At 40.2% G+C, this 13,314-nt stretch overlaps 1 protein-coding gene across 2 annotated transcripts; it reads left to right on the forward strand.

Moving 5' to 3' along the window:
* Positions 1–255: 255 nt before the first annotated feature.
* On the forward strand, positions 256–7,661 carry LOC100170560 (uncharacterized loc100170560). 2 transcript variants are annotated; one of them, XM_031899899.1, is made up of 3 exons: positions 256–354; positions 3,579–3,720; positions 4,517–7,661. In XM_031899899.1, exons 2-3 carry the CDS (start codon positions 3,583–3,585, stop codon positions 6,773–6,775), a joined length of 2,397 nt encoding a protein of 798 aa, XP_031755759.1. In that variant the 5' UTR covers positions 256–354; positions 3,579–3,582; the 3' UTR covers positions 6,776–7,661.
* Positions 7,662–13,314: the final 5,653 nt, after the last annotated feature.

Below are 13,314 nucleotides of genomic sequence, written 5' to 3' on the forward strand. Positions count from 1 at the left end.
TTGCGCTGGAATAATAATAGAATATAGCGATAACAGTTAATGATTCATCTAAGGTACAGCAAATAGGACCTACATGTAGTAAACAACATTACAAGGTAAGATATATTAGGGATTAGTAGAATGGCAAGGAGTTATCAGGGAGACTTAAGCATTTGATTACTCTAGGGAACTGATGGGCCCTGATGCTCCCACACACTACAGGCAGATGGTACATCTTGCAGGTACTGGCACATGGCTGAATGACAGTTATCTGTTGGCAGACCAAGCAAGATTTACCAGCAATATAGCCACACTGCTAAAGGTAATGACAACTTGAAACAAGGTTGCAGTGATAGCAAAGCAGAACCAGCAGGGGTGGGTCACAGTGAGTATAAGCTGCCATTTCCTAGACAGGATGTGTCAAATGATACTTGGAGGGACAGGGAGATACTTCCATAGCATGAATGGTGGGGTTGGAAAGGAAATTTTGATGCTCAGACTGTACTGTATTTTACACTGCTAAAACTGCAGTGGGCCAGACCCCAGGAATTGCATTACAAAGCCCTCTTTATATCAGCGAGGATATAGCAGATTAATGAAAGAGGGAGATTGATGACATTTGTGAAGCTGCTTATATTAAACCATAATCCCTCTATGATGCATATTTTATAAAGGGTGATATTATTATATGTATATATGCACATCAGTGAAAGCAGATTCATATAAAATCCTCTTGCCTTAAAATTAAAATATCACTATTCTTCCATCAATTAATGAGATGTCTAACAGTCATCAACTGTCAGTCTGGCACCTTTGTGCTTGCAGCTAACATTAATCTGACCCAGAGTTCAATATGAAATGTCAATAGGCTGGATATGAAAGGGCAATAGACAGGATAATAACATATAGTCATTAGTAGTGGTTAAATCTTCTCCCATTAAAGTCAATGGAAATTGCTAAAAACAAAAACTTTTTGGTATTTATTTTTCTATTCAAGTCCTCTTCTATTCATATATCAGTATTTCATTTAAACCAAGGTAATTTGGATCCTAGCAACTAAATAGCTGCTGAAACGCCAGAGTTTGCTGCACAAAAACTGAAATTATTAAAGAACTACAAATAAAAATAAATGAAGACCAATTCAAATTCAAATTGTCTCTCTCACACTAAAAGTTAACAAAAGTTAAAATTGTGCATGATTATACAGGTATAGGACCCATTATTCAGAATGCTCTGGACCTAGGGTTTTCCGGATAAGGGGTCTTTCTGTAATTCGGATCTCCTACCTTAAGTCTACTAAAAAAATATTTAAACAGTAATTAAACCCAATAGGATTGTTTTGCCTCCAGTAAGGATTAATTATATCTTAGTTGGGATCAAGTACAAGGTACTGTTTTATTACTACAGAGAAAAATGAAACCATTTTTAAAAATGTAAATTATTTGATTAAAATGGTGTCTATGGGAAATGGCCTTTCCATAATTTGGAACTTTCTGGATAATGGGTTTCCAGATAAGGGGCCCGATACCTGTACTCTATTGTGCAAGTGTGAGTCCAGGAAATTAGAGGGTTTCCTTATCCTTTAAGGTGGAGTAAATGCATGTATTCCATGTCTGTACATTGACGACAACTTATCATGATATCTAAAGTGTTAATTTGGGTTCATTTTCTTTTCCTATTTTTGATGGAACAATATACATCCATTTCCATCATATGACTTCTTGTCGTTATAAATGTATTCTATTATCTTTAATCAAAGTTTAGCCCTGCAAAAATAATTTGCAAAAAATTTGATGTCAAAATATAGCTGCCTTTTCTACTGGCATAAAGACATTTTCATTCTAAATCCTCTCTGATAAAGGATTATAGCAGTCTGTATAACAGAACATTAGGCAAAGCGGATCAAATGAATAATCAGGGACGTTATAAAAAATGCTATATCCATCGCTTGCAATACAAATCACACTTTATTTTTTTTTTTTATTGTTTAAAAATGTGGTTCAATGTACTTCATAAAAAATTAACAAAATACAATGTCTCCCCATTAAACAGAAACAAAAAAGCACTACTACTACAATACAGATCTCATGTTTATGTACAAGCACTCTGTGTGCATATACAGTATATGCTTTCAGTTCAAAGTTAATACATGGCTGATATGGGGAATTGTGTTACTCGCACACAAAGCTACAAAGTTCCTGCTTCTTTGTATCAATCCCCTAGAGCATATTGCCCTTCGTCATATGCCAAAAACAGATTACCACATGGAAAGGCACACAACTTCTATGCTGAAGTGATATAGTTCACAACGCAAGAGACTTTTTTGGGGGGCTTTTCACTTATTTAGCTTTTTCTTCAGCAGCTCTCCAGTTTGGAATTCTAGCAGCTATTTGGTTGCTAGGGTCTTGTTTACCTTAGCAACAGGCAGTAGTTTAAACGAAAGACTGGAATATAAATAGGAGAGGGGCTGAATAGAAAGATAAGTAATAAAATAATACATAGTAATAAAACTAATAATAATAATTATAATAATAATAAAATTGTAAGCTCATAGAGCAGTAGTTTTTGGTTGGGACCCCTATTTGAGGCTTGAAAGATGTAGAAGTAAAAGGCAAATACTTTGAAAAATATAAATATATAATGTAGGCCAATTTCAAAGCTGCTAGGAATAGGGCATTTTATAACATGCTAAAAGTTAACATTAAAGGGGTTGTTCACATTTGAGTTAACGTCTCAGTGCCCCCAAACCAGGTAGTTAGTTTTGAATTCCTGACTTGGGGGCAAGTTTTTGGTTGAATAAAAACAAGATTTACTACTAAATAAAGCCTCCTGTAAGCTGATAGTGTGCATAGAGGCCCCTAATAGCCAATCACAGCCCTTATTTGGCACCTCCATGAACTTTTATGGTGCTTGTGTTGCTCTCCAAGTCTTTTTACATTAGACTGTGGCTCACAAGTAAAAAAGGTTGGGGACCTCTGATGTAGAGAGCGATATTCTAAGATAATTTGCAATTGATCTTTATATTTTTATTTGTATTTTTTTTTTATTTAATTTTCAGTTCAGGAGCTCTCCAGTTTGAAGTTTCAGCAGTTATTTGGTTGCTAGGGTCCAAGTTATCTTACCAACCAGGGAGTGGTTTGGATGAGAGACTGACAGGGCCACCAGGGCACCGGGAAAAAACCCAGTGGGCCCCAGCGGCCCAGACCCAACCCTTGCCAGCGATCCCCCAGCTGACAGTGTTCCTCCCTTGACGTGTTAAACTTTCCTGCACTCAGGGGAGGATGCCAGGCGGGGGGTTAGTGAGGCTCAGTGGAGGCACCTAGATGGTGTGGGGAGGCACCTAGATGGTGTGGGGGAAGCAGCCTGCAGGGACCCTGGACTGATTAATGAATAGGAGATGGGCTGAATAGAAAAGAAAGTTACAAAAAGTAACAATAACAATAAACTATTGCCTCACAGAGAAATATATATTTTTTTAAATGTATGCTCATATACACATTGTCTTAATGGTTCTGAAGAAGCAACTTGACAAGAAGAGCAATAGTAAGATGGTATATTGTCCTTTAATGGCATTTTATTTGTCACATACTGTAATACAGGAATATGATTCCAGTGACAGAATTCCGACAGTTTTCTGAGCAACAACCAGCGTTCCGTGTGCTCAAGCCCTGGTGGGATGTGTTCATGGACTATCTCTCGGCGGCCATGCTGATGATAGGAGGGTTTGGGTGCACATTACAGGTAAGGTCTTTGTTCTTGGGGATATCTTATGTAGGAACAAGGATTTCTCTTATTTTATATGCTTAAAAACATCCACTACTACTTAGACCTCCATACCTTAAATCTGCTAAAAATCATTTAAAGATTTAATAAACCCAATAGAATTGTTTTGCCACCAATATGAATCCATGCATTCTAGTTACTATCAAGTACAAGGTACTGTTTAATTTAAAAAGAAACTGTTTTTAAAAATCTAAATTAAAATGAAATCTGAGATTACCTTTCCATTACAAGGGGTTCAACAAGAGATTATGTAGTATAAGCATGATCTGGTATTCGGAAATCCATTATTAAGAAAACTCAGAATTACGGGAAGGCCATCTCCCATAGACTTGAGCAAATAATTTTAATTTTTAAAAATGATTTCCTTTTTCTCTGTAATAATAAAACCATACCTTGTTTTTGATGGGAACTAAGCTGCATAAATTCATATTGGCAGCAAAACAATTCTGTTGGGTGTATTTAATGTTTGAATGATTTTTAGCAGACTTGAAGCCTGGTAACCCAGATTATTATTTGGAAACCCCCAGGTACCAAGCATTCCGGATTACGGATTGTATACCTGTTTTGCAGAAAACAAAGAGGTATAATAAAGTGAATAAGCAGGTGAAGAGTGTAATTATTCGGCTCTGTGCCTATGGTTTGCTGGTGGGCCCCAGTTACCCCAGTTTGACACTGCGAGATGCTGTTTCTCATTATTTTGTCTTGTTAGTTCTTGAATTTTATATATTGTTCTGTGTATTTTCTTATTCCTCAGATCATGCCAGTCAAGATACTGTGTTTGCCAGAAAGACTCCAGGCTGTTTATAATTCTTCAGACAATAACACATTCCATTCTATGGCCAATAACTTGTCAGCCTCTGCCCCAAACCCAACAGCATCTGCAACAGCTGAAATAAAAGGGCTGAAAACCAACTTAGATATTCAGCAGTACAACTTTATAAACTACATGTGCTATGAGCTTGCCATTCCATGGTACACCAAGTATTTTCCTTACCTGGTTCTACTTCATACATTGTTTTTTATGATCTGTAGCAACTTTTGGTTTAAATATCCAGAGTCATGTTCAAAAATTGAGCTTTTTATATCAGTGCTATGGAAATGTTTTGACTCTCCTTGGACAACCAGAGCCTTGTGCATTGTGTCTGGCGAAGAACCAAAAGAGAAACACAGCAAAAAGAACAATGTGAGCAAGCCTAACATAAGCCAGCCAGTAACCGAGACTCCATTGTTGAAACCAGTCGCTGAGACTTCTATTGTGGATAAAGCTGCTGCCAGAGATTTAGATGAGAAGGAACGAGAGCAAGCCAAAGCCTTGTTTGAGAAGGTGAAAAAAATTCGATATCATGTAGAAGGAAGCATTATTCTTATAGTTATATATGTCAACCAAACCATACTTAAATTGCTACATTCTCTGTTCCTCATTGGATACAACGGAGCACTAGTTTCAGAAATACAGTTCACCGTAGACTGTGAGGTTGACATAGAAGACGTGACAGGATACAATAATTTTTATTGTAATCTTCCCATGGCTCCTCTGTTTTCTAAGATGTCATTTTTCTATCTCTGCCTTGTGGGTGTTTATGGCCTCTGTTGCCTCTATACTTTATATTGGCTATTGCATCGCTCCTTAAAGCAATATTCGTTTGAATATGTCCGTGTGGAGACTGGCATCAATGATATCCCAGATGTCAAAAATGATTTAGCCTTCCTGTTTCACATGATAGATCAGTATGACCCTTTGTATTCTAAACGCTTTGCTGTGTTCCTCTCTGAAGCTAGCGAAAACAAGCTGAAGCAACTCAACTTAAACAATGAATGGACAGTAGAAAAGCTGAGGCTAAAGCTTCAAACAAATGCATCCAACCGGCTGGAGTTACATCTGCTTAAGCTCCCTGGCCTTCCAGACACTGTTTTTGAGATAACAGAGCTACAGTCTTTAAAGCTGGAAAGTATACCTAATGTTATGATCCCAGCAGCTATTGCCCAGCTGAACAATCTGCAAGAGCTGTCCTTGTGGACGTGTCCGGCTAAGATTCACAGTGCAGCACTGGCATTCCTAAAGGAGAACGTGCACAGCTTGAGTGTTAAGTTTGTTGGCAGCCCACACATCCCACAATGGATGTGTGATTTAGGAAGCTTGGAGGAGCTAAACCTGACTGGATTATTTACCCCCGAAATATCAAAACACTTCCCAAATTACTCATTCAAAAAGCTAAAGAGCCTGAAACACCTAGTTATAAATAGTAATTTAACCAGTATCCCTCAGTATGCTGTCGATATTTCTGCCCAGCTTCAGAAACTCAGCATTGACAATAATGAAATCAAATTGGTCACGCGGAACAGTCTAAAGAACATGGCCAATCTCATGACACTGGAACTTGTAAACTGCAAATTGGACCAAATACCTAACTCAATATTCAGCCTTTTAGCACTGAAAGAACTGGATTTAAAGAATAACAACCTTAAGTCCATTCAAGAAATAGCTAGTTTTCAAAATCTGCAGAAACTTTCTATCTTAAAGCTGTGGCACAACAGCATTACAAAGATCCCAGATCACATAAGCAAACTAGCAAACTTGGAACAGCTTTATATTAGCCACAATAATATAGGGGACCTTCCACATGACTTGTTTTTGTGCTGCAAACTCAGGCACTTAGAGCTGTCCAACAATAACATTAGGTCAATTCCACATATTATTAGAAATCTCTCCAACTTAAAGTATTTCTCAGTTTCTTACAACCGCATTGAAACCATCCCAGATGAACTGTACTTTTGCCAGAAGCTTGAGACTCTGAACCTTAGGCACAATAATATAAACACCCTCTCGCCAAACATTGGCAACCTGGCGCAGCTCTCATGCTTGGATGTTAAAGAAAATCCTATTGGATCTTTGCCTCTAGAACTTGGTTCTTGCCAAGCCCTGAAAAGGAATGGGTTAAGTGTTGAAGACAGGCTTTTCGAAACACTGCCATTCGACATAAGGGACAAAATGACAAAGGAGCAAATGACTTAAATGTACTTACGTGCTAATTTATATTCCATTTGTTCATAGGCAGCTACTTCTCTACAGTTAACTACGAAAGTTTCTAGATAAATGGTAGCAACTTGGATAGCATGGGCAGATCTATATAAAGGAGCCAAGGGCAGATATACTTAGCCCTAGTAGTTGGCCTGGTATAAAATGAGGGTAAATAGTATATACCAATTGGGCAACTGTCTGGGCAATAGGTGAGAATTTCCTGGTACATCAGTGGTGCATATGGGAATATGGCTCCAGACAACAGTACCAGCAGCTAATAGTAATAATGTGTAAGGAACACTATATTATATATATATACACACATACACACACACAAAATGAATTTTATTTTAAATCCACCAGATGCAAGCGAGTCTTGCCTGTATGTATGAAAACAGCAGCTTAAAGCATTATACAAATCTGGCTAAATGCTGTACTCACCAGAGGTTTAAGTCTCAAAGAGCAAGTTCACCTTGAAACTGTGGTATAACTGGAACTATACTATAAGTTTTCATTTGTTTATGAATGACTGGCCTTCCTATCCTGCCACTGAAAATGTTATCTGTTTATTGGGAACCGATGAGATTATTAACCAAAAACCGGACTGAGGCTTTAGTTTTGTTATTTTTATAATGTATCTTTCTGTTGAGGCCTTCCTAGATTTTCCTTTGCTGGGGCAATAAAGCAACCAAATAGTAATGAAATTGGTGTATAAAGAAAAAAAAAAAACACAGTTGCAGAGTAACAGTAAACACCATAACAACTAAATTTTGCAGTAAAGTTTCTGGACACAATTTAGGGATTAGATGTTATACATTTCGGTTTGTTATAATGCTCTATTTAAAATTGCACTTTAACCAATTAAAATGATTAAAGTGAATTTGTTTTTGTCTTTCTTTAAATGAAAAGAAAATGGACTTTCAGTGTGGGATTTCTAGCAAACTGCCATCTTCCCCAAACAGACTATGTCCCATTGCTACTCCAGACGCACACGGCCAAATTGCATGAAGTTACCTGAAAGCTTTAGTTTAGTCATGTCTTTGGTTTTCAGGTGAAAATTGCTGAAATGTGCTTGAACTATTCAAAGCAAAGCAAAAAAATCTGTGCTGCTCTTATTGCATGAAATTATTCCATTAAGTTAGGTCTACCCATGAAGCTAATGTATTGTTTTTATGCAATAAAGCCACATTCATGTAAAGATGGTTTCATGACATTATTTGCAATTGATATGACTGTTTGAATATCCCTACACTCTCCTGCATATATAAAAGTATCACATTTACCTAAAACTTCATTCATCACAGGTTAGCTTACTTAAAGTGTAGTAAGCATCATTTAAAAGTAAAACAGAGCCAAATGGGTTAATTTCAGAGAACTTCCAGATGGATAACATGGTTTACTTATACAATAAACAGAAATCTAACCTAAAGGTGGCCACATGTGGCGATTTTCCATCTTTCGTGCGACCATCGGTTCCACCCTCTGCAGATGTTCAGGGCTGAATCACCAGATATGGAGGTGGAAACAATAGGATTTCTACCTACTTCTGCCGATTCAGCCCTGAAATTAGATTTAGCTTTTTCGGCCGATCAAAATCTTTTAACCCACCCAATCAGCGAGTCCACCGATATCCGCAGCCTTTTGCAATATCGGTTGCCTCACCAAGTCGCCATACACGTACTGAAAATCGTACAAAGATATCACCGGTGCGTGTATGGCCAGCTTTGTACAGTACATCTTCTGTAACAGTGGAGAACAGACACATTTGTACAATGATTTGACAATAATCCATTAGAAGGGATCAGCCTTGCTGTAAATAGAATCAGTAATATTCCAAAAAAAAAAAAAACCAGGAGCAACACCTACTGGTGAAAAATATTAATACAGCTGCCCTGAAGTGGTTGACCACTGTTCATAAGCTTTGTTTATACTTCGAATATACATGCAAGTACCTAAAAGGTATGCCATTTTATGAATGCTTTCACATGCACATATAACTTGTAAGCTTTTGTGCGATAGTTTGAAGTTACTGGAGCTACGAACAGGTAAGGTTTGGTTGCAAAAGTTGACATGTCAACAGAAACCCTTATTTCAAGTTTCTGTTTAGCATCAATAGGGGAAAAAAAACAAAAATGACAAGATAAGATCAGAATCACCCCGACATCACGGGGTTATGGTCTCTAGTAACTACCTCACCTGGACCATGTGTGTTTACTATAAAGTATTAATAGTGCATACATTCCGGTAGCTTCAGCTGGAAAATCAGGCTCTCATTTCACATGGAGCACAAATTAAGCACAATTATTTATGATATATGGAGTGCTGGTCCTTTATCCATTCCTTTTTAGTTGCCTGCAGGCTGCCTCAACATTTTCAGGTACACAGCCCTATGCCATTAACGATGCAGTACATTTATTTTATCTGCTTCTCTTCTGTAAGCAGTGGCTCTGCCAATCAAGATATTAAAAAGGGACATTTAAAAAGGAAAGGCGGGGGCGTGGCCTGACCACCGATGTGAGCGCACGTACCTGGTAGAGCTCCGCAACTGATCCTGCAATTATCCTGAATAACCCGCTATAAACCTTTCGCAACGGAGCTAGAACCTCACACGAGGAGGCCCCTACCCCAGAGAGAGCAGATGGGGCAACATAAGGCACATAAGCGAGCCTCAGAGGCAGCCGCCCGGCTTGAAAAATATGCCCGGGAAACTAACCAAAATGGCGCCGACTCAGAACAAGCCGCAAGCAGCCCCGACCAAACAGTGAGTACCGCTGATAATGCTGCGCAGGCACACTCAAGCACCGCACCGGGGACAACCCCACGCAGTACAGAACCAACTCTGCATGATGTTATGGCAGAAATTAGAGCAGCCAATAGCTCTTGCACATCACTTATAAATACCAAAACTGAGGAGATCAAGATTGACCTCTCCATTATAAAGGCAGACCTGCAAAAGCTGCGTGACCGCACTACAGCAGTCGAAACCCGAGTCAGCAACTTGGAAGACTCGTGCAGAGATCTGCCCAATCAATACCGTAATCTACAAAAGCAACTTGTAGATTGTCTGAGCAAAAACGATGACCTAGAGAACCGACTGCGGCGCAGTAACCTGCGATTTGTAGGATTCCCTGAGCGGGCAGAAGGCAACACCCCAGAATCATTTCTAGAATCCTGGCTCAAAGAAATTTTCGGGGCCGCACAGCTCTCTACCATGTTCGCAATTGAGCGGGCACACAGAGTTCCAACTAGGCAATCTCCTCCAGGGGCACCCCCTAGACCTCTAATCGCCAAACTACTAAATGCCCGGGACCGAGACAAGATACTTACACTGGCCAGAACACAAGGTCCCCTGCGCTTCCAAGCGTCTGCCATATCCATCTTTGCCGACTACTCCATGGAGGTACAGAGACAGCGCGCGGGTTTCCAAAGCTGTAAGGCCAGGCTGCGCGAGGCTGGTCTTCCTTATGCGATGCTCTACCCAGCGAGGCTCCGGGTGCAAGCGGATGGCCGTTTTATTTTCTTCACAGCACCACAGGAGCTTAACTTGTGGTTGGATAACAGAGGAATTCGCCCCTAAAGGCTCCAGATCGGCCTGCCCTGGGTAATTAATACCCGCCACAGATCACCACCTATCCTTTGGCCGGACCAGGCCTCCACGAGGTGCGGGTTATCTACCCTGTTATAGCCCTGGATCATTGCGGGCTCAACGCAATGTTGATTGTATTTACACGTGTCACAGTTTTGTACCTTACCCCAGTAATTTACAACTGAAGCTTAACGGAGTGGAGTGACCCACCCCAGCACTGATCAGAGTTATGGTTTTTGTTATGGGACAAGTTCTACCCAAAGTTGGGAATCGGGTGGAAGGGGAGGGGGGTAAGAGTTCGGGGAAACCCCTTTTAAGTGCTGCTCCTCAGCACAAATGTTGGTATAATTTCTATGTACAACAAAATGTATGGTATTATGTATGTATGCATTGGGAGGGAGTTTTGTACCGGTATCCCTTTAAATACTCACCCAACCCCAAATCATGGCGATTAAGTTAACAAGTTGGAATGTGAGGGGCCTCAATTGCCCAATCAAGCGCAGACTAGTGTTAGACTTCCTCAAAAGACACTCTACCTCTATTGCCTTTCTCCAAGAAACACACCTGACAGGCTCTAAAATCCTAGCGCTTAAACGCCCGTGGATAGGTTGGGCTTATCATTCCACCTATTCCACGCACTCCTCAGGGGTATCGATACTTATAGGAAAATCTGTTCCCTTTAGGTTTAGCAATCTGAAGACCGACCCAAAGGGCAGATTTATTTTTCTCCATTGCTATTTCTATTCATGTGAAATGCTTCTAGTCAATATCTACATCCCCCCTCCATTCGAGGGAGAGGTTTTGTACACTCTAGCTGACTACCTAGCTATATACCCGAGAGCACTGGTGCTGGTAGCAGGCGACTTCAATGAAGTACTACTCCCAGAACTAGATAGGTTGTGGAAACATCCCCTTAGATCCCCCCCTAAGAGCACCCAGCTCTCTAGGCTAATGACCTCCCTGGCACTAATAGACCCATGGAGAGAAACGCACCCTGGAGTGCCCCAGTATTCATGCTTTACCGCTGCCCGTTCAGCCTTATCCAGAATAGACATGGCCTTTATCAATACAGCCGCGATCCCATACGTAACAGACACCACTTACCTCCCGCGAGGCATATCTGACCATGCCCCACTTCAGCTTAAATTAGAGCTCCCACACAAAATTAAGAGCCCACGTCCCTCCATAAATCCAGTATGGTTAAACATCCTGGACAACTCCAAAGCAATAGACGACGCTATAACCGACTTTACAGTCTTAAACCAATCAGTTGACAGCATACTTCCCTTTTGGGACTCTCTGAAAATTTATATAAGAAATTCAATATCCGCCGAAATAACGGCATACAAGAAACAGGCTCAAAAAGCGATACAGGCACTTGAGTCACAAGTTTCTCACTTAGATGCAGCCGCAGCTGCCTCCCCCTCTCCAGATAACTTAAAACTACTTAATGAAGCACAAAATAACTACGCCCAAGCCACTAAATTAAAAGCACTAAATAAGCTTTACTTTACCAAAACAAACATATATGAGCAGGGTGAGAGGGCGGGCAGAATGCTAGCACACCTGGCCAAAGCCCATACTACTCCTCCTCCAGTCCCCGCATTGAGAGACTCCCTAGGTAGACTACACACCGATCCTCAAGTGGTCCAAGAAATGTTGGTCACATTCTATACGGACCTGTACAAGACCAAACTTACAGCCACAGAACCAGAAATTAACTCTTTTCTAGCTTCACTAGCTCTCCCGACGCTGCCCCGTGAATATAGTAATCATTTAGACTCTGAGCTCACAGCAGTGGAGATACAAGAAGCGGTGAATGCCTTCCCCTTAGGCAAAGCTGCAGGGGCTGACGGTCTCCCTATAGAAATATACAAGAGGCACTCTAAATTACTAACCCCAATGCTGCTTAAGCTCTTTAAAGAAGCTGTACAACTTGGCCAATTCCCTGAATCTCTTTACGAAGCAGCAATCGTTCTCCTCCCTAAACAGGGCAAAGACCCACATCTGTGCGAGTCGTTTAGGCCAATCTCCCTCCTCACAGCAGATGTGAAACATTGGAAAAAGTTCCTTGTTGGGGAACTAATTACATTCTTGGTAATACTGATATAGTTTCATATATAAACTGCAGCCAAATCAGTTACCGGAAGCCAAGCAAATAGGCGCCAAGAGTTTGCTCATACCAAGAGTGCCAGGCTGCCTATTTAAAGACCAATCTGGGCTTGTCTCCATTTACTCCCCATTGCTGGTTATTGCAGATGCTACAGAACTACAGGACAGTTCCAAGAACTCGCCCAACATGATTTTCTACTGTGACCCAGAACCTCCTCTGACCCTAATGGAATTAGGCTTGTCTCCCCTAACCGGTGCCGGGCCAAACTGTTTGCATTACACATATTTATATATTGTATAAACTTTACTGAGGGACGCACAGTATAATAAACAAACTATTTTGAAATAAAAAAAAAAAAAGTGAAATCCCCAAAAAAAAAAAAAAAAAAGGAAAGGCAAATACTAAGCTTAGTGCAAGCCCTATTTATCAAGATCATACTGAAAAGGGTATAATTCCCCTTTAAAGTAAGACTACACTGCCAAACACTGCTTCACCTAACTAAATTATTTTCAGAAAATATATAATTTTCTTAACAGTATGTGCCAATAGGTAATCACAAATAGAAAGTTGTCATTTTAATTACGAAGGTCTGCCCGGTGTCATACAATTCACAGGGCACACCATGTTAAGTCACATCTGCCAATTAACAAAGTTGTCTTTTACGCCAACACTACTTCCTGTTAAAGGTGATCACACAGGGAGGGAGCACGCAGCCCATCACTAAATGGTGTCTCAAGGTAAGAGATGTAAAAGGACAATATTTACAGAGATCTCTCTCTCGTTTCAGTTTGGTAAGATTTTTAAATAGGCCACTTAAGATAATATACTCTGTTG

This window comes from Xenopus tropicalis, chromosome 4, assembly GCF_000004195.4.
Source record: "Xenopus tropicalis strain Nigerian chromosome 4, UCB_Xtro_10.0, whole genome shotgun sequence".
NCBI lineage: Eukaryota > Metazoa > Chordata > Amphibia > Anura > Pipidae > Xenopus > Xenopus tropicalis.

What these genes read in the sequence shown, in the direction of transcription:
- LOC100170560 (XM_031899899.1), top strand. Translation starts at nt 3,583, where the DNA reads ATGATTCCAGTGACAGAATTCCGACAGTTTTCTGAGCAACAACCAGCG. An exon ending in GGTTTGGGTGCACATTACAG is followed by an intron (nt 3,721 to 4,516) that starts GTAAGGTCTTTG and finishes CTTATTCCTCAG; the next exon opens with ATCATGCCAGTCAAGATACT.